This window comes from Bremia lactucae, linkage group LG7, assembly GCF_004359215.1.
Source record: "Bremia lactucae strain SF5 linkage group LG7, whole genome shotgun sequence".
Taxonomy (NCBI): Eukaryota; Oomycota; class Peronosporomycetes; order Peronosporales; family Peronosporaceae; genus Bremia; species Bremia lactucae.
In genome coordinates this window covers 3383088-3405755 of record NC_090616.1, presented here as the reverse complement: position 1 = coordinate 3405755, position 22668 = coordinate 3383088, and the positions used below count along the sequence as shown (strand labels likewise).

Below are 22668 nucleotides of genomic sequence, written 5' to 3'. Positions count from 1 at the left end.
TTGTTGTCGTCATGGACAACTGAATTTACATTTCAAAGTAGGTACAATTTGTCCCGATGAGCTTCAAGTAACAGAGCTTAGAATAATGAAAATCGATGTTGCTGATCATGTGCGCAAATAAATAATAATGTGCACTAATAAATATTTTCCTCTGTGCTTCAAAAAGCGTTAACTTTCACGCGGCACATAGGGCACCGCAACTCCTCGTTCAGTTTTGGCACAATGCATTCGTCGTGAAATTGGTGTCCACATGCAAGCTGCGTTGTGTAGCTAAACGCATTACTGCGGTGCTTCAACGAGCTATTAGGAAAATCCTTTGAACATACTTGGGCACCTGATGCATCGCAGCGTAGACTCGAGCTGCAAAGCATACACAAGGCTGCTGCGTCTTCCGTCTCATCCGGCATCTCATCGCCTTCATCTGACGTCACTGAAACTGGAGAATAAGCGCTATCGCGCGGCTTGTTGAGGTTCGAATTGTTGCTTCCGGAGACGCGCAAGTCGTGTAAAAGATGATGCTTAGCACTCGAGTCACGAAATACAAAATTTGCAACCAGCTGCGTCACGCTGATAGCCACGATAGAACACATCGCTGCGTTCTCTGGATTAACCACGAAATTTTGCAGAGATGTCAGCACATGCTCAAGCCCAACGCGACGCTTCTCAACGGCACAGTCGTTTTGGCAACCGAAACCGAGAAACGATAGAGATTTCGGAAAGTAACTTTTGAGAAATGAATACAGCCACGGACACTCGCCTTGACAGAAATGACCCAGGCGGAGCGCTGCTAAGAGTTGCCTTTGGAAAGCCTTATACTCATCGAAGGAGCGAGACATGCGCCAACGCAACTTCGAGGAGGCGTGCTCCACGTGAAGTTCATAGCGCACGTCGCGCTTGCTTAAGCGTAGCGACGACACGCGCAGGGTAAGCTGGTCGAGAAGGACCGCAGTAGGGGACAGCGCCGTCGACGACGTGCGCTTATGGGTCGCAAAGGCGGCTTCTTGTGACGACACCCTCGAGCTGGAGTGGTGAGGTTGGCGATTGAGCGGGGGATTGGCCATCAATGTTTGTACTTTAAGTGCAAATTGGGAAATGACACAGATAAAGGATTGGTGCCTACAATGGCGTAATCGCGCCCCTCGGGCACTTACGTGTCCGTAAGCTGGCCCGTCCATGCATTTTCATAATGATCCTGCTTTTAGCAATCGCCAATTTTGCGTACTAGTAATAATGTGGACAGTTTAATTTTCAACGACAATTTGTTTATATTACGAGTTGTTTTGGCAAAAAACTGGAATATTTTTGTTGTTGGAAATTATTAACGCGCCGTCATCGTCGAAATTGATTTTCAGTTGCAAATCCTGTGACAAATGTCATTGGCCAGAATTTTCGACGCCACCAAGAAGCCCCACTGCTGCCGCGACCAGATCATGAAATTACTAAAAACGCCGCCTAATGACAAGCGGCGCTTTGACGAGCATCTAAATCTGGTGCAATTAACGCTTTGGCCATTTCAGCTGAAACGCATTTTATGGTTAGCACCTGGGCAACGCTGTAGCACATTCCACTGATGATTACGACTCGTCTGAAACAAGTATAACTTATAAGCCGGGAAACGCTAAGCTGAACATTAGCAAACTTCCTTTGTTTTCTTTATACTCATCGCGCTTATAGAATAACATACATTTTTTAATGTTTCGCTTTGCTTGAAGCTACTTGTTGCTACGCTAAGGATTTATTTGATCTTGCAAACGTTTATTACGTTCAATAAAATTGTCTGTGAAGCTTGTTGTTGCAAAATTAAGCATATGTCCTACATAATTCTTTCGAGCAGCAATGACTAAATTATTGTGATCTAAATGTCAAAAATAGGCGATCTGACGCACGGTGACAATTACTGTGCTAAAATAGTAAAATACCGGCAAAAGGCGCAAATTAGAAAAAATGTTTAGTGGCTTGGCGTTGCAGATAGGAAAATGCTGGGCAATACTTGTGTGCCGCAAGATCCAGCATTTAATTAACTTTAATATCCATCCCATAGTCGCTCGCTTAGCTAAAATCGACAAAATATGAAAACATAGCACTCTTCATTACGCTAATTACGGTCAAAAGCATACGCTGGGCGGGTATGCTGATGCATTTCTAAGGCTGTCCATCACGCCTCTCAAAATGATTACGTAGCAAGCAGTCCTTTTATATTTTGCGCATAAAAACTATAAACGGCTGCTAGGTAATCATATAGGTATGATTTGTCTGCACATCACGGAATCATGCAGTGAAATCAAAAGAAAATATCATTGACAAACCCAAATCCCCGAGATTATCTATTTATGCCTGGAACAAGATTTTTTTAATACCGTTTGTTTAAACCATACTTTTATTCATACTTGTGGCGTGTCTTTCGCTACTTCCGTGTCCGCATCTAACAGGGTAGCGATGTAGCTGACGTCGATAGACTTCGCCTGTTCACCCTCGAAGTGCTCGACACAGGTGTTGATGGCTTAGTGATCAACTCAATTCAAGTAAGGCCCATTCCAGTCCAGCAATCGGCCAGTAAATAGTCGACATGCTGAAAGCGAGCTCTTTAACTGCTAGGGTTTCACCCAAAACAGGGCAAAGTTTCCGCCTAAACGCGGAGGGCGCAAACAGTAGCGCTGCAGTCCGCGTCCCAGTGCGTCTTGTAACAGAATCAATACGTGCTGTTTGCCGTCATTCTCATGACGTAGCTTGTCAAATAGAGCGGTGATTCAGCTGGATCTGCTTCCGATGCAAAAGTAATGATAAGAGCTGGTTAAATTTTGTTTGCTTCCACGAAGCGTCAAGATTTTTCGTGAATTTGTTCGTGCGGCGTACGAAAAAGAAAATGAAGCTCTCAATTAGCTCAGCACGCAACATCCGCATGCCGCTGGCATTTATGAAACGACAAACGGGAGCAGGAGGGGGTCATGATCGGCGCGAGATTGGTGCGAGTCGCATGAGTGGCCAATTGCCATCAATCTTGTCGTCGATATCATTGACGGCTGCGGTATATCTGCTCGTGACGGAACTTAACGGGCAACCTCGGCACAGGTCACGTGAACAAATCGTGTCGTCTGTGAGCTGAGGTCGATGTCTTGCCGATGGTTTCACGGAAAAATTTGTGGTTTGTATGAGACGTGAAACGGAAATTTACTTTGTAAGCACTGACGTTGGCTGCTTGCGGTCCACTTTTCAGATTAAAAAAACCATGGATTTTTGTTGTAGCGTGCATAACTAACTTATTCATCGTCTTTCGTCGGCATTTGAGTCGCAAATATATTTTTAACCATCAGCAGTTTGTATGCTACGTCCAAACATAACATGTGAGGTCCGTTTTGCCATGGTTGACGGGGTTATTTCAAGGCTTACTTAGCGGCAAATGGGATACAATGGCGAACATTTTTGTAGCTTGCGCTTCTATAGCGACCTCGCACCTTCTGGCACAGCGAGGTAGTTGGTAGGCGCCTTAAAATTTTTACACAACAATTTTACATTCTTATACTAGTAACGTCACGGGAGCAGTGCGTGTGCGCAGTGTATAAACAGGTAGTTTTAAGTGTAAATTAAATGGAGCCGGTATAGCCACACACCACCTTCTGAGCCACTCACCCCTTTTGGTATATCCACACAGCCTCCCCGTACCAAAGTTCAAAAGGGATCTAAAGACGACTACTCTAGAGAACTAATTGTCAATTTTGCGATATAGAGGAATAATGAAACTGTGTTTTTCTTAATCTGTGGATGTTATTTAATTAAAACAAACAGACGTGGGAGGGGGTGTGGCTATACCAAAAGGGGGCTGTACCTATGCCGTTCCCATTTTATATCATATAAAATGAAAAGAACCGGTATAGGTACACACCCGTTTTGGTATAGCCACACACCCTCCCCTTCTATATCGAATAAAAACGTCATAAAAAATATTATCACTGTATGGGTCATTCAGCTGCATCCAAAAATCAACAGTTATTGTAAAGGGGTGTATCGTTAGATGAAATTAACATTTAAAGGCTGTTAATTAATATATAATCTAAAAGGTAGATATTATTTGGAAAATATTACTTTACGTACTAATATTCTAAAGGCTTATCCATTCGTAGATATAGACCATTATATCAACTTGCTCCGCGGTCCAGTCAGCGCTGGACGCGCGCAAAGAGAGAGACAGATAAGACTTTATTACATGTTTTGTATTAGATTATAATTAACTTAGTATTAAATAGATAGAAACAGAACAGCTTAATCATATTAAATACAGTTGTCGTTTAAGCCTCTTTAAAGCAAGTGTTTTGAAGAGAGTCTTTCTCTGCACGTACTAGTGCACGTGAAGTGACGTGAGGCACCACTCGCACTGAGGCAGTGCGAAGTGGACTTGTAATAAGGCAGTACAAGTCGGCAGTGCCCCGTTACACCTGGTAGCACTTTGTAGTCCAAGCAAGGACTATAGTTCCAGCATCTAACATGAACATCTTAGATGATAATGGAAATACGCATCACGTTTCGCGTGATAGCTAGTCCTTTCTGAGTGACATAGAAAGGAGTGCGGTCGAACGAATGAGTTCGACCGTAGGGAACGGTGTCATCTTGGCTATGCTGTACGGTTTGGACAGAGATGTCCTCCATTCAGCCATCGCCAAGTTCATCCAACATGAACTTGACGAGGCGAAGGAGAAGGTAGCCTTGCTTAATCAGCAAGGCTTTCAACAGGCAGAACTGTTGAGGTTACAGCATGTACACATTCCTGTACCTGGGATGACGCACACGCGTCGTCCGGAAACCTTAAGAATGGACATCTCTAAGTATAGGGGAGTCGAAGAAGACTCCCTCTAAAGATGGTTTGTCGAGGTGGACGATGCCATAAGGGCTCGTCACATCGTCGACGAGCAAATGCAAGTCGCATTTGCTCAGTCAAATCTGACAGGTCGTGCCAAAACTTGGGCACTACTAAGCCTTAAGTTGCGCGACCCATGTGTCTTTGAGTCGCTAGATGCTTTTAAAGCCCGGCTCAAACAGACGTTGGAACCGCCTAGGGCTGAGTTCAGAGCTCGATCAGAGCTTTTAAAACTCAAACAACGCAAGTGTGATATGCACGCTGATGCCCAGCATATACGACTCTTAGCGAATTGTATCACAACAATGCAGTCCATGAACACACGTTGATTACGGTGTTCATGCAAGGCCTTACGGATGGTCCCGTAAAGACCCACCTGTTCCGCTTGGAATTGGAACTGGATACGCTTGAAGAAGCAATATCCGTTGGTGAACAGGAGGACTTTACCTTAAGACACGCTCAAGCTAGTTCGTTATCGTATCGTCCTCCAAGACGACACGAGCTGGGAGGTCCAGAACCTATATTTCTCTTATGTCGAAAGCGAGAAACCTCGTTTTCGAACAACTAGCACTTGCAGAAATGCAATCGCTGTCAAAAGTTAGGACACTACGCTCATGAGTGTAGTGCTCTACATAGTACCGAGAGGTACTGAACTTAATTATGGACAAAATGTAAAAAAGGACAACGGTCGCGGGTCCGACGTTGTTGCGAGACCGCAACAGCGAGGCGGACCGTAAAAAAAACGGTCGGGGTCAGTAGGGGCGCAACGCCCTACTGATCCAGCAATCTCAAGAGAATTCGCAAATCTCTTGACGAAAGTTGCTCCAGACACACAATCATTATGTGTCTCTGCACCTGGCGATGAGGTATCCCTCATTACCTTGAACTTAAAAGTGACAAATAATTTGTCAATTAGAGCCCTAGTGGACTGTGGGGTGTCAAATCGCTTTATACGTCGCCAGTCGCTAGAGGGTCGTAGGCTCAAATATCATGAGCGCGACATCCACCCAACGAGGATGACGGTGCGTCTAGCGACAGGCGCATTGATAAAAGTAATGAAACGCGTAGTGAAATTTTACTACAGCTTATAAGATTTACAGTACGATGATGATTTCATCGCACCGGTTTGGATGACAAATTTGATGTCATATTAGGTTTACCTTGGCTCAGAAAATATGAGCCAAGAATCAGCTGGCAGCATCGATTTGTAAAGATGCCTGCCACTTGTTCATCAGATGGCCATCTGATGAACGTCTTAGAGCGTTCACAAGCGTGTGGATGTACTACGAGTGAGTGCGATGGCCTCACTTGTGGTTCGGTTGTTAGTCCGACTGCACAAGATCACAGTGTGATTACTAATCACACTGTGGAGTCAGCTTCCGGCGGCTGTGCGAATGCACAGGCAGCGCCGAAGGTCCACCACTCGAATAAGGCGAGTGGATTGAGACAAAAATGTATGCCTAGCGAGCGACATTCAAGGAAGATACCGTTTTTTCAAAATGGACAACACGATGATTTTAGGTCGAGTAGAGAGTCGACCGTAGAGGACCCAACTGTGATAGCGCAATTACTGTCGGAAGACGTCGAGAGAATTAGTCCTCACGTACTTGAGGAGGAATCTCCTCGAATAGTTAATGCTCAAGTGACGAGGCTTCAGCATCCCGAGGGATTGATCCCTCGGCAGCCTGTGGATAAATCCCAGGAAGAAATCGAGACATTGAATGTCTTGGTTAATGACGGATCAAGAGTAGGCGCTTATACTCTTGATCTGTATGCGCCTCCGAAGTTAACTTCGGAGATAACTCAATTACCAACCCTAGAATCTAAGCGGTTCTTGAGAGATCTGCATAGTGGTAGAATCAAGCAGATCTGCGTACTCATCACAGAGGACGAATACGTAACCGATATACGGTCAACGGTAGTTTTTGGAGAGAATGATGGTTAGCAGCTTATCGATGGACGAAAGTGTCCTCGATGTGAAGACTCGGATTGAACGATTAACGTCCCAATCCTGGGAGTCTTTGAAGACAAGCCCTTTATATAAGGAATTAGTAGAGTTTAAAGTTGTCTTTCCTGAATCAGTACCCCCCCCCGTGCGAGGTGCCTAAGGATAAAGGCACTCGACACGAAATCGACCTAATTCCAGGTTCGAAATAATGTGTCGTGCAGCAATGGCCATTGCCTCGGGAACAAGTATTAGCGATCGACAAATTCTTTGCCGATCGCTTAACAGCGGGCCATATGAGAGAAGAAACTTCTTCACATAGCTCTCCGACCTTCTATGTGTGTAAAGCAACAGGAGGATGGCGAATTGTGCATAAAATCAATAAATTGAGCGCTGCAACGGTACTGGATTAAACTCCGATACTACAAAAAGACGTAATCATTGATGGTAGGTCTTAGAGTCTACCTTTTCGTTAATGAATCTGCTGGATGGACTCTATCAGATCCTTATGCGTGAAGAAGATATCCCGTTCAAACCAGTAGGCACCCTATGCGGAATGCTATGGGAGTGGCTAGTCATGCCACATGGACTTAGTAATGTCCCTGCGACATTTAGCAGATGTGTAAAAATCAATCTATTGAGACCGGTGCGTAATTTTGCATCGACTTATTTTGATGATGTCTTTGTTCATTGTAGAGCCATGAATGGAAAAGGTGACGTTGAAGTGCATCGTTCCCACGTCCGAAAGATTCTTAAGCTTATGCGTAAGCACAAGTTGTATGCAAATCTCAAGAAGTGAATAGTCGCTGCAAGCGAAATACCACTTGTAAGGTGCATAGTGGGTAAACGCGGTGTATAACCGGATCCGGAAAAGATCAAGGCGATCACCGATTGGCCTGTTTTAAAGGGACTTCGAAAGTGCCTCGGCTTAGCGGCGTAGCTGCACAAGTACTCACGCAACTATGCCGAAATGACAGCACATCTTCCTTCTTTGTTAAAGGAAAAAGTAACGTGGATATGGAACGCTTTTTGTCAGCTTTCTTTTGAGGGTATCAAGCAAAGCTTGATGCAATCGCTAATCCTGGCGATTGTGGACCACGACCGACCATTTCATGTGGTCTGTGACGCCAGCGATTTTGCAATCGGCTGTGCGTTGATGCAATATGACACAGACGACGCAGAGCGCGTCGTCTGCTATCAATCGCAGCAGCTTCAACCAGCTATCCAGTGCTTGATAAGGAACTCCTTGCAATGAAATACGCTCTGGCTAAGTTAAGGGTCTATTGCTTGGGCGATAGACCATTAATTGTACATACGGACCATTCATCTTTACGCACGGCCGTAAACAGTTCACACCTCTCGCAATGCATGGCGAGATGGTTTTCTTTCTTCGAGGAGTATATTTCTTCGCGGGGTAGAAACCAGGACGACTTAACGTCGTCGCTATGCCTTTTCACGTTGGCCCGTTTTTGATCTGGCTACGCAAATTAAACGTGGGCATAATGCCACTGTTACAACAATCAACAGTGAGCATAAGGCCACTGTTGCAACAATAAGTGTTTTGTCGTCATTATCACTTGACGACGTTAGAAGAGCTTACCAAGAAGATATGACTCTTAAAGGGTTAACTTACCTTAGAAATTCATCCCAGCAATCCTTACAAGGATTGTTGGACCCTCACCGATATATGCACAACACGCAATGTTTTTTTTACTGTATTACACAGCCATTGCTAACGACTCACCTCGTGTCGTCATCTCCGCCCATAATGATTTGCGTTTACGCATCATATATGAGTGCCACGATGCACCAATAGGTGGTCATCGTGGACGTTAGAAGACATATCTCACGAGGTAGGTTGCGACTTCTACTACCCACGCCAGTATGATATCATCCGCAAGTACGTGCGGGCTTGCAAAGTCTGTCAACTTTTAAAACCCAGTGCATCATCCCGTGTTCCATTACAACATCTCCCTGTTCTGGCAGAGTGTTGGCAGTCTATATCTATGGGCTTCGTCCTCGGATTTCCCGACAACTAACATAGGAATAATGGTATTCTTGTTTTGTTGAACGCGCACAAACTTATTGGTGTCATGTTGATTTTCGCCAAAATCGATATTGCAAGATATTGGAAATTTTACAGAACCCAGTAATACATATGACAGGGAAAGACAGCATAGTATTTCCTGTCACCCTACATGTAGACGGGCACGTCTTAATGCGCCACGCTCTACTTAAGCACACACCCTAGCACAGCGAGGAAGTGGTCTGGCCGTCCACTCTCGGATGTAGTGAGGTAGTTGCGGTGGGAGTTTATTAAGCGGATGCTCTACCACTGAGCTATAGGGGCCTGACAGCGGCAGTAAAGCTCAGTTGTATACCACTGCGGTCCAGGGTTCGAACGCTTTAGCGATCTCACCCAACGCACTAAGTACTCTGGTATACGTATCGTCACGGGAGCGGTGATCCGGCTCCTCGTGTGCACTTGCCAAGTAGGATGTAGTTTTCAGACTGATTTATATTTAATCGCATTGAATATAAACACCTATTTTGACTAATTATAAAACGTCATCTCTGTCGATAACAATAATATGTATTGGGAGCGTATCTTTCTAGATACTTCGCGTAACGGATGACACCAGGCGTCATTTCTCCTTATGTGAATGCATCCATGTGCATCACATACACAAGTTTGGGTCACAATGTGAACCACACCTAAGTGGTGGGTCTAATCACTTTACTTAAGTAATTGACCATCCCCTTAAGTGCACTTTGTGTCCTTAACGGGTACTGTGTAACATTAGGGCATTTTAAGTCCGTTTCACCATCCCACCCTTTGAGAACGAATTTACATTTTGAAATCCGTCAAAGAGGACAGAGGAATAGCGAGCTGCTTTACGCGCCTCTTAGTTCTCTCACTCACTCTTGTTACCTGTGTTTTACACGGAGCCTAATATACCTCCTAAAAGGAGCAACACAGGTGGGTCGTCTGCGAAGACACCCCTCAACCACACGCGAAGCGCACGCGCCGCGTTAACACGCCGGCAGCGTCTAATGCCTCAGTCGAAACGCCGAGGCTACTGCTGTTGTCGCGCTAACTGGGCTTAAAAATCCATCCCAAATTAATAGTGACGATTTCGATCTATCACTCATTGTAAACTTAAATGAGGCGACACCGTTACCGTCACCTCATAGTAGACAACGAGCTAATGAGGAAGGACGATGACGCATTATTGCCCATCCAAAATTCTTTCATTGCTCCAAACATGGAGACGGCAAAGTTTTCTAATGCTGGCTCGTCGTCAGCGCTGATTAGCGTCTGCGCTAGCTAGCGCACCGACCATTTATGAGAGTGCTGCTCTTCGAGGCGCAGCTGCTTCTCCGTTGGTTAAAACCGCTACGTCTTGTGCTCAGAGTACTATTCATAATGGTTCTGACATAGAGTTAAGCTGAGCTTATAGCTCCTCCGACGACATGTAAACGTGCCTAGTCGGTGTCACAAGCCAGTCGTTTTGAACGTGGCTATCGGACGGGTGGCGTACCACTGATGCCCCCCTTTATCTAAATGGCCTCGTATTAACGGGTCAAGAGTGTCGCTCTTAGAGCGCGCTATTTTAGACGCTCATAATTATTATGGCGTCTTTAATTAATGAAAGGTTTAAAGAAAATCGCTTGGGGGTATTTTTCTGATCCCGGTCGTGTTGCATTAGAATGAAACACCCGACCAATACGAGGCGGAATTAACCCCTCATCCGAACGACGCTCGACTCACAATCGGCGTCACCATCGGTCTCCTTTGACGGATGGGGTATGTGACCTCATTCGAGTCTACATATCGTTTCAGAAGACCCACGTAAAGTACGGGGTGCGTCTTCATATACGGGGAAGGATGAGCCTATATCTAGGGTCTCCAGCCTCTTCTACCACCGTAAACGGCCAAATGAAACGCGGCACAACTTTGTAGTACCTCCAGGCAGTACAGCAATTTGCATTTTAGGTAGATTAGCAGTACTTAATATTACTTCTTCACCCACTCTAAAGCGTTCATTATTTTTGCGACTATTTCGATCCGCATATTCTTTTTACTTGTCCTGTGCGCTTGCCATCGCGTCACGGACTTTTGACGTGATGGCTGATCGCTCATTCAGAAAGTGTTGAGCCTCGCTCACGCTTTTAGCATCAAACTCACCTATGACACCGCCGAGAGGTCGGTCATAAGACGTAGTTTTATTAACCACTGCTAAACTGGCAGGGTCACTAGGGCAAATTTCAGTCTTTGAGATGATACCCTCATAGGTCATCGTCATATTGACGAAACTATGTCCCTCTTTTGCACCGAGCGTAATGAGGGGACCTCCCCCACTAAGACTCGGGCTGCGCACAAACGTGACTGGCGTCATAGAATGACGCAGTCCGTTAATATAAATTTTTTCTCACCCGTACTGGCGTAGACACTGTTATTTATAGCGAACTCCACAAAGGCAATTGTTTGCTCTAGTATTGAGGAGTTGCTATAGTGCGTAAGACATCCGCCACGACCCGATTAACACATTCTGTTTGGCCTTCGAATGATCTGCGGTCGACATTGGGGCTTGCTACCTAGCAGCTCAAATACTAGTCGCCTGAATCCAGACGTAAGACGTGGATCTCGGCCCGATACTATGGACTCGTCCATCCCGTGTCGGTATACGTGATCCAGGAACAAGAGAGCTGCCTCCTTGCCTGTGATCGATGTCTTACATGGTGCTAAATGCATCATTTCGCTCAGTCTGTCTACAAAGACGACGAGCCCCGTCCAACCCTTATGATCGGGCGGCATGCCAAACATGAAATCTAGACTTACTGACTTCCAACATTTGGTAAAAATCGGTAGCGGCTTCAGTGGCGCATTGCTGGACGGTGTAGGCTTAATGCGCTGACACTGTTCGCAAGAGCGAATATAGTTGGCCACCCAACGATATATGCGTGGCCACCAAAATTTCTCTGACGCTCGTAAGAATGTCATTTCTCGGCCCAGATGCCCACTTGATGGCGCAACATGGATCTCGTGAAGGATCATCAGCTTTTAAGATCTGTACATAGATTCTCAAGGGATCACAAGATGACAGCTGATGCCATGACAGACCATCGCTGTAGCTAAAGCGATTTAGGTTAGCTTTCAGGTGCGACGGAAGGGTTATCTTTCGTCTTCCAAAGTATTCCAACCGCAGGCGACAATGGTCGTCCTGACTGTAGCTCTCTTTTATTTCAGAGGCTGATGAGCTCGTCACGTAGTATGCCTTCATGGCTGCCAACGTTGACGGCTGAAATTGTGCATTAGCACTTGACACACTCTGCTGGTGTCTTACCTCGAGGTCTGGTCTGCGCGATAAAGCGTCAGCCAAGACATTCGACTTACCCGGCTTGTATTCAACTCTGAAATTAAATTCAGAGAAGAATGTAAACCATCTTGCCATTCTAGACGAGAGGTGCGGTGACTTTATTGCGGTCCGCAGTGATAAGTGATTCTTATAAATCACAAATGATTTGGTGCCCAATAGGTGCAAACGAAACTTGACAAGAGCATAATTTATTGAAAGCAGCTCTTTGTCATGCACGTGGTAAGTTTTGTTATAAGTAGCTCTTTGTCAAACATAGTATAATTTAGTTCTACGGCTGCAAAATCTTGGACTGATAAGAGATGACACCGTAAACGCCGTCGTCATCCTTCTGCAGGGGCGCGCTGCCGATTGCAAAATTACTTGCATCGCAGACGACGTTAAAGGGCTTATCCGCGTCTGGCAATGCCAAATACCGTCCCTCTACAAGAGATCGTTTCAGTGATGTGAACGCATCTTCTTGTTCTTTTGACCAAACCCATTTTGTGTCCTTATTAAGGAGATCAGATAATGGTTTAGTTTGCTCCGTATAATTCTTGCTATACTTATGCAAGTAACTAGCGAGCCCTAGGAATTGGCGCAATCCTTCACATGCCGTGGGATTGACCATTCCTTTACTGATTTTACCTTGTCTGGGTCTGCTCGTACACCATGTGTACCAACGATACAGTCCAGTACAGGTATCTCAGCGACCCCTATGACGCACTTTTGCAAGTTGACGTACAATTGGGAGTCCTTTAAAGTCTGCAGCACAGCGTCTAAATGACGCTTGTGCGACTCTATTGCGCTCAGCCCGTCCTCGGCCCTACTATGCACGAATACATCGTCAAAGTAATGAGGCGCGTAGGCACGGTGCTGACGCATCACGTGAGCCACCACTCGGTTGAATGTCGCTGGTGCGTTTTTCAAACCTTGGGGCATCACAAGCCACTCCCAAAGCATACCGCTTGGGGTGCTTACTGCTGTGAACAAAAAATCGTGTACACGCATGAGGATACGATGAGATCCATCCGTCAGATCCATTGACGAAAAGATGGTACTCTTTGACAGTCCGTCAATGATAACTTTCTTTCCTGGAATCGGCGATTGAGACGGATCCCTTGCAGCGTTCAATTAATATTGATCACATACACAATCCGCCACCCTCCTATTGATTTATAACCATAGAAGGTCAGGGAGCTATGTGAGAAGGCTGACTCCCTCACATGGCCCGCTGTTAAGCGATCGGCAAAGAATTTTTTTTTTTTTTCGATCGCTAATACATGTTCACGAGGCAGTGGTAACTGCTTTATGACACAGTATTCCGAACTTGGTCCAGGTCGATTTAATGTCGAGTGCATTTATCCTTAGGCAACTCGCACGGGACGGATTCAGGAAACACATTCTTGAATTCGAATCAAATTCTTATAAAAAGGGTTTGTCTACAAGAAACTTCAGGATTGGAACGTAAGACGTTCCATGCGAGTCTTCTCATCAGGGACACCTTCGTCCATCGATGAGCTGCTGAGAATCCAGAAAATACTAGTGCCGACCGAATATCGGCCAGGTAGTTATCATCTGTGACAAGTACGCAGATCTGCTTGACTTTGCCACTATGAAGATCACGCAAGAACTGTTTCGGTTCTAGCGTTGGCAATTGATTTAATTGGGAAGTTAACTTCGGAGGCGCTATCAGATCAAGTGTATATTCGCCTACACTTGATCCGTTGTTTAATAAAACATTAAATGTTTCAGTTCTCCTAATTTTAACTTATTCAAAAGGTGCCTGCGAACCATTGGTCACAGGTTTTTGGGGACTTATCCCCAAAGAATCTTGGGTAGTTCTTCCCTCAAGTTTTATTTGGGGAGTATACTCCCCAACTCTCTCTAGCTGTGGTGCGCAACCACAGCGAGATCCTCTACGATCGATTCTTCAGTCAATCTAAAACTTTCGCACTGTCTCTTGCAGACAGGCGTTTCAATATTTTTGATGTTGCTTTCCAAGCAAGCATCTATCTTTCGTACCAGTCAAATTATTCGGGTGGTCGATCTTCGACGCTGCCTGTGCTTCTGCAAAGCCGTCGGGATCTAGCTCCACAGTGTAATCGGTATTCACAATGAGGTCTTGTGCAGTCGTGCAAACGACCGAACCACAAGTGAGGCCATCCCACTCACTCGTAGGATATCCACAAGCTTGTGGATGCTCCAGGTTCATCAGATGACCCCTGTTGAACGAGAGATAGGCATCGTCACGGCCTGATGCTGCCAAATTATGCATGACTCGTACTTTCTGAGCCATGGTGATTCAAGGATGACATCAAATTGTCATCCAAATCAAGTACGGTGACATCATTTTTGCTGTTTCAGATATGCCTGTTGCTAGACGCACTGTCATCCTTGTTAGAGGAATATCGCGCTCAATAAATTTGAGTCTGCGATCTTCTAGCAGTTGGCGTATTTAGATTGTTCGACGCCCCACAAGTCATTTAATTTAAAAAACGACTGCCAATCCCGATCGACTAGGGACTTTAGTGGCAATTTTTTTGCCACCATTATTTTCAAGGTGATGAGGTTAACCTCATCACTCGAAGCAGTTACACACAATGACTGTGTGTCTGGAGCAACTTTCGTTAAGAGATTTGCAATTTTTTTTGAGGTAGCTGGATCAGTAGGGCGTTGCGCCCGTACTACGTCCGACCGTTTTTTTCTTACCATCCGCCTCGTCGTTGCGGTTTCGCAACAGCGTCGAGTCCGCGTTCACCGCAGCTCCTAGCGGGAGGTCGCTCGTTTCACGCAGTGTTTTTAGGCACTGATTACACTCATAGTCGTCGTAACCCGTTTTTCCAACGATCATTTGCAACTTGAAGAGCGAGGATTCTCGCTCTCAACATGCGCGAGGTCCATAGGTTCCGAACATCCATTTTCTTGTTGTCTCGGAGAACGATAAGCTCCAGAGTGGACGAAAGCCTGTTTAAAGCTGAAAACCTCATGTTCCGCTACAGAGATCGCTTGGTCTAGCGTCTCTAGTTCAAGCTGGATCAGGTGATTCTTGACAGGCCCGTCTGTAAGACCTCCAATAAACGCAGCTACATGTGTTTGTTCATCTATTGGATGATTCACTATACAACTTACTAGGTATCGTGTATGTTGGGCATCATTAGACGCTTCAAGATCAAAAGAGGAACTTTATTCCATTATTTAAATCTAAAAACGTTACCCTAGCTAAATAAAAATATCGGCCGCCAGATTTAAATCTGGTGGCTGCCACATTTGTTACCCATAATAAATGAAGTTTTAGTGGTTAACTATTATCAATCGAACAAAAGGCTATTTTAATCATAAAGTAAAAGTGTACCACAGCAACGGTTCACCAACCGAAATGCGCCCCATTACCCCCCCCCCGCACCAGACTGTCGACACCGAGTAACAACATTCGCTTTATTTCCTTTTTGAGGTTGGAATTCAAACAGCTAACCATTCGGTTGTGTTTTGCATTTCTTTCTCTGATGAAAACTAAGCGTGAGTCACAGACTCGTAGCGCCTTCATTAACGAAGGTGATAGTGGACTTTGAAAGTCACACTCCATCGGAGGATGGGGAATAGATAGGATCGTGGCTCCTACACGTCTCGTCCTGTGGACGAATCTCTTTTCGGACCCCAAATCCGTTCCCAGAACGTGGTGCCGCGGATGTTTTAGCTGCATGGCGCATATTAAGGCTCAAGTCTCGCGACTGACCTCGGATCTTTGCTATGTCCGAGCGAAGTCTCGTCAGGGTTATGAACGCCTGAAGACTCGCTTGGACCTTTTTGAGCGGATAATGCTGAGGGATCCGCGTTACTCGCGTGATGTCCCTCGCTCTCCGAGTCCTGTTCGTGGTGGGAGCCTCAGTCCAACAGCTTTTCGCCTTCACCGTCCCCCTCAACCGAACGACGCTCGACTCACAGTCGGCGTCACCATCGGTCTCCTTAGAGGGATGGGTACGTGACCTCATTTAAGTCTACATACCGTTTTAGATGACCTACGTAAAATACGGGGTGCGTCTTCATGTACGGGGGAAGGGTGAGCCTATATTTTTGTCTCCAACCTCTTCAACAACCGTAAAGGGCCCAATGAGACGCGGCAACAACTACGTAGTACTTCCAGGGAGTACAGAATATGCATTCTTAGGTAGGGTACCAGTACTTAGTAGTACTTTGTCCCACTCTAAAGCGTTCATTATTTTTGCGACCATTTCGCTCCATACATTATTTATGCTTGTCCTGTGCGCTTGCCATCGCGTCACAGACTTTTCGTGTGATGACTAATCGATCATCCACAAAGCGTTAAGCCTCGCTCACGCTTTTAGCATCAAACTCGCATATGATACCGCCGAGAGGTCGGTCATATGGCGTATGTTATTGACCACTGCTAAAATGGCAGGGTCACTGGGGCAAGTTTCTGTTGTTGATTTGATACCCTCGCGGGTCATCGTCATACTAACGAAACTATGCCCCTCTTTCGCACCGAGCATAGTGAGGGGCCTTCCCCCACTAAAAATCGGGCGGCGCGCAATCGAGACTGGCGTCCGAGGATGGCGCAGTCCGTTAATATAAAACGGTGTCTTAGTCGTACTGGCGTGGACACTGTTATTTGTTGCGAACTCCACACTTGGCAATTGCTTGATCCACTCTTTGGAAGTTGCTATAGTGCGTAAGACATCCGCCACGACCCGAGTGGCACGTTCTGTTTGGCCATCGGTCTGGGGATGATCTGCGGTCGCCATGTGGAGCTTGCTACCTAGCAGCTCGAACACATGTCGCCAAAACCCGGACGTAAAACGTGGATCCCAGTCCGATACTATGGACTCGGGCTTCCCGCGTAGTCGTTAGACATGATCCAGTAACAAGAGAGCTGCCTCCTTGCCTGTGATCGATGTTTTCCATGGTGCTAAATGCACCATTTTGCTCAGTCTGTCTACAAAGACAACGAGTCCCGTCCGACCCTTATGATCGGGCGGCATGCCAAACATGAAGTCCAGTCTTACTGGTTTTAACAATTCGTTGGAATCGGTAGCGGCTTCAGTGGCGCACTGCTAGTCGGTGCAGGCTTAATACGCTGACACTGTTCGCAAGAGCGAATATAGTTGGCCACCCATCTATCTAGGTGTGGCCACCAAAATTCCTCTGACACTCGTAAGAATGTCTTTTCACGGCCCAGATGCCCACTAGATGGCGCATCATGGAGCTCGTGAAGGATCATCAGCTTGAGATCTGTGTCACGAGACACAAAGATTCTCAAGGGATCCCAAGGTGACAGCTGATGCCATAAAGGCCATCGCTGTAGCTAAAGCGATTTAGCTTAGCTTTCAGGTGTGACGGAAGACAAAAATCTTTCGTCCACCGAAGTGATCCAACAGCAGGCGACAGTGGTCGTCCTGACTGTAGCTCTCTTTTATTTCAGAGGCCAATGAGCTCGTCACGTGGTATGCCTTCATGGCTGCCAACGTCGACGGCTGAAATTGTGCTTTCGCACTAGACACACTTTCCTGGTGTCTTGCCTCGAAGTCTGGTCTGCGCGATAAAGCGTCAGCCAAGACATTCGACTTACACGGCTTGTATTCAACTTTAAATTAAATTTAGAGAAGAATTAAAGCCATCTTGCCATTCTAGGCGAAAGGTGCGGTGAGTTTATTGCGGTCCGCAGTGATGCGTGATCCGTATAAACCACAAATGGTTCGGTGCCCAATAGGTGCACACGAAACTTGACAAGAGCATACTTAATTGAAAGTGCTCTTTGTCATCCACGGGGTAATTCAGATCCGCGGCTTTTGAAAGCCGGGACTGATAAGAGATGACGCGGTCAACGCCGTCGTCATCCTTCTGCATGAGCGCGCTGCCGATTGCAAAATTACTTGCATCGCAGACGACGCTAAAGGGCTTATCCGCGTCTGGCAATGCCAAGACCGGTGCCTCTACAAGAGATTGCTTCACTGATGTGAACGCATCTTCTTGTTCTTTTAACCAAACCCATTCTGTGTCCTTTTTAAGGAGATCAGATAATGGTTTAGTTTGCTCCGCATAATTCTTGCTATACTTATGCAAGTAATTAGCGAGCCCTAGGAATTGGCGCAAATCCTTCACATGCCGTGGGATTGGCCATTCCTTTACTGATTTTACCTTGTCTGGGTCTGCTCGTACACCATGTGTACCAACGATGCAGCCCAGTACAGGTATCTCAGGGACCCCTATGACGCACTTTTGCAAGTTGACGTACAATTGGGCGTCCTTTAAAGTCTGCAACACAGCGTCTAAATGACGCTTGTGCGACTCTATTGCGCTCAGCCCGTCCTCGGCCCTACTATGCACGAATACATCGTCAAAGTAATGAGGCGCGTAGGCACGGTGCTGACGCATCACGTGAGCCACCACTCGGTTGAATGTCGCTGGTGCGTTTTTCAAACCTTGGGGCATCACAAGCCACTCTTAAAGCATACCGCTTGGGGTACTTACTGCCGTTTTGGCTACATCGGACTCTCTCATGAGTACCTGATAGTAGCCATCCTTCAGATCCAACGCGGAAAAGATAGTTGACTTTCCCATGAAATCTAACAAAACAACTTACCGCGGGATTAGCGTTTGCTCTGGTATGGTCGGCGTGTTCAGCTTATTGTAAGCATGAACCACGCGCCATCCACCTGTGGCTTTACGCACACAAAAGGTCGGGCTGCAGTGAGGCGATTTGCTCTCACGCACATGTCCCGCCTTGGCTCGCTTGTCGAAGAACTCATCGATATAATCGACTTGTTCTTTCGGCAACGGCCATTGCCTGGGCACACAATACTTGGTGTCAGGTTCGAGGTCTATCTCGTACCCGATGCCCCTATCTAGGAACACATCGCGATGTTTCCACAGATCCTTAAAGAACGGACTGTCTCTCAAGGCATCCCAGCCTTAAGCAGCGAACGGCTTCTTTGGTTCCGTTTCTGTGACGCTCTCGTCCATTGTGAACGACGAGAAACAGTCCACCAAGTTCACTTTTGGAACTGGTGTGACTATTTCGTGAATTTTCCTTCCTTTAATTCGGCAAGGATCAGATCCCACGACATCCCGGGAGATTTACTATCTCCTCGGCAGATTTAAAGACTTGCCGGAGCACCTCAACTGAGGATGCCTCCGCAATTTCGTCTTTGACGGCCTCGAACACATCGTTCGAAGGCCCGTCCTCTTCATTAGAGACTGATCCAAAGATCACTCGTTTAGACGTGCCTTTGATCGTCCTAATCTGTCGGGTACTTGTTTTTCGAGTTACCACGACCCTTTTCTGGGAAGCGGGTGTCGTTGCACTCCTGGCTAACGCACCCCTTCCAACCGCACCAGGCTCTTGGCACTGTGCCGGTTTATGCGACGCCTGACTTCTTGTCAGCTCGCCTTTTGCTGCCATATGCTCTCGGCTCTGTGCAGTACAATAAAACACATGACTACTTGTTATTGCCTTTTTCGCTATCCCATTATCCACGAGCTGGGTAGGATTTGGTGAAGTTTGACATCCCGATAACGCACCTCAAGTGGCATTTCCCGATCCCTCAGTGGTCGATGCAGAACTCATGCGTCTCGCACGCTGGTTGTTGCCATCGCCCCTGGCATAGCAGCGAGCCATCATATGGCCGCGCTTGCCGCATTTATAGCAGACAACGTCTGCATTGCCCAACTCCATGGGAGTGGCATCTGACCTCTCGGCCACGGTTTGTGCCAAGCTGTCGCCGAGGCACTATTGTAGGATTGCTTCTACGCTAAGGTTATTTGGATTGCCTCTTCAATCGTCGACGGCACCTTTCTGAAAAGGGCCTGTTGCGATGGGCCATGCCGTAGTCCGTTCATGTGCTCGGGGATCGGACGTACGGTAATGGATGCCGACAGCGAGCGCATCTCTTGCACATACTGTTGCAGAGATCGCTTCGCCTGTCGTGCTCCAAAAAAGCGCGCTTAAAGCAACACTTCGTTGTTCGACGGCTGGTACATGGCGCGAAATTTTGTCTTAAAGATTGCCGATGTAGAGAGCGCCTTAAAGTTCACCATAAGCGCCGAGTAAGGCTACTCCGAGGCCATGCCGCGCAGGCGCGGTGCGGCATAACGTACGACACTATCCGGCTTTCGTCTTCGATGAGCTGCGCAACACCGGATTGCTCCACGGCTTAAAGCCAGTGGACAATTGGTGTGTGCTGCAGTTCCATCGAACTTGGGCGGGTCCATCCGAATGGGCCTCGGCTGATGCGGCCTAGCAGAGAACATCTCAACAGTCCTGTTGAGAGCTTCGTTCCAAGCCTGCTCATACCTCAGCTCATCCTGAGTCTGAGTGACGAACTCCGCCGCAGTATGGCTCTGTGCCTCGGATGCGGCCCACCGCTGTTCGAGCACGAATGCCTCAAACTGCTCCATATTGCTCAGGAGGGCTGCCCAGGAGCCTGGCCAGGGCTTCTTCACCATGTCGCTGCGCCATATGCCCTGGCACGTTTCTCTGAATTTTGGAGAGGTGGGGAAATGAGCCCAATCGATGTTGAGGCTCATCCTCACGTAAATACGCAGATATGCGGGTCGTAGGGAGAATTACAAGTGCTACCAAGGGTTGGCGGGCACGTCTTAACGCTACGCTCTACTTAGACACACACCCTAGCATAGAGAGGAAGCGGTTGGACCGTCTTTTGTTGCTGCAGTGAGGTGGTTGTGGTGGGCGCCTTAGCGATCTCAACCAACGCGCTAAGTACTCTGGTATACGTGTCGTCACGAGAGCGGTGATCCGACTCCTCGTGCGCACTTACCATGTAGGAAGTAGTGTTCAGACTGATAAATATTTAATTGTATTAAATTAAATAATTTTTTTAACCAATCATAAAATGTCATCTCTGTCGATAACACTAATATGTATTGCGAGCGTATCTTTATAGATACCTCGCGTAACGGATGACGCTAGCCGTCATCCCTCCTAATGTGAATGCACTCGTCTGCATCACATACACAAAGGTGGGTCATAATGTGAACCCCACCTTAGTGGTGGGTCTAATTACTTCACTTAATTAATTGACCGACCCCTAAAGTGCACAAAGTTTACTTAGCGGGAATTGTGTAACATAAGGGCAACTTTAGCTCGTTACACTAAATCGGTCACCATAGTGACTGTTGATTAAGAAGGGGTGACGTAACGGGGTGTCCCGTTACATAAGTAATATTTCCTATAAGAGAAATAATAGATATTATTTTCTATAAGCAGTACCTAATGCGTTTACGTGATCAAGCCCGTGATGCTTCGGTGACCTCCATGAGGGAAATTCCGATCGTTTTGTTTCCAAACGAAACAAGTATTGAAAACGAAGTCTCATTTGAGAACTGGATCCGCCGGGCCAGCCGCCTTCGTAATATTTGAAATACCAGAGAGTCTGCGGATGTGGCTGATGTTCGTTTGGAACGGAAGCTTCGCTTCGATTTCGCCAAGCTTAAGGCCAAAGGCCAGTTACATTCGGCACTTTTTGCCACAAAACGAAGAAAGGTCTAGCCGATATTTCAATGCTTTGGTGACAGAACAACCATGGAAAGAAGCCAAACTGAGGCTATAGATCTACTAAAATCCACGTCTAGTGGTGGAGGCGTCGTTTGACGCGAATTGACCCTGAGCTTAGCGCTAAAACGTCAACGGCGTACGGGCAATCTTGCCGAAAAGGTGCCTCAAACTCCAAAGAGTTTTCAAAAGGGGGGTAACCTAGCCACTAGTATTGTCTTCTACGATGACGTCGCTATAAAAGTTTCTCTACGTGAAACTGAAGGCTCCCCGCGCATCAAGCAGCGCGGGAGGGGGTTGAACTCTTGGCGAAGGCATTTATTGCTCTAAAGCACGAGGTGCAACTTTATTGTGAGGTCCTTGCTCGGGTTGAGAGCTCTTTTGAGGCGGTTCGGGACCGTCTTTCGACGGTGGAGCGTCAGCAGCCTCTTTAAAGGGCCAGTTAAATATCCTGGTGAGGACGCAGCAATCTGCGGCACGACCGCATGTCTCGGCGCAAGCGCCTTAAAATCCACATGGGAAGGGCCCCGATATGGCTTAAGCAAGCCAACGTAAACACTGGGTGTGTACGCAGCTTGCTAGGAAAGTTAAGCATATAAGCTAGGCCCTTCTTGGCCACGACCGTAAATGGTTTAATAAAGCGCGGGCGCAATTTGCCTTGAAGACCGCGGAAACCAGGTTGTTTGATAGATTTTTAGCGTTTGGTAAAACTCGGTCTCCGACTTTATAGTAAATACAGCTTCTGCCTTTGGCATCTGCTTGTTCTTTTTGTTTGCCTTGCTATCAGCCATCGTATCCCTTACATGTTTAAAGACACTAAATCGCATCGCGAGAAACTCGCTTACTTGTTTCCGAACGGTAAAGGGCTGATAACAGCTATCCTATCGGCTTAATAACCCCCACAAAGCTCTGAGCCACGCAGTGGAATCATTAACGGAACGCGTGGGTGGAGAGCTCGTTGACATAGAACGGGGTATATAGCCTATAG

General features: G+C 46.7%; 2 protein-coding genes across 2 annotated transcripts; one reads left to right on the top strand and one right to left on the bottom strand.

Moving 5' to 3' along the window:
• Nucleotides 1-158: 158 nt before the first annotated feature.
• CCR75_006727 (uncharacterized protein) lies at nt 159-1061 on the bottom strand (the record flags this gene model as incomplete). The annotated part of the gene is made up of 1 exon (XM_067964795.1): nt 159-1061. One exon carries the CDS (start codon nt 1059-1061, stop codon nt 159-161), a length of 903 nt encoding a protein of 300 aa, XP_067823063.1.
• A 1802-nt stretch (nt 1062-2863) lies between these two features.
• Nucleotides 2864-3103, top strand: CCR75_006726 (uncharacterized protein; the record flags this gene model as incomplete). Its single annotated transcript, XM_067964794.1, has 1 exon — nt 2864-3103. One exon carries the CDS (start codon nt 2864-2866, stop codon nt 3101-3103), a length of 240 nt encoding a protein of 79 aa, XP_067823062.1.
• Nucleotides 3104-22668: the final 19565 nt, after the last annotated feature.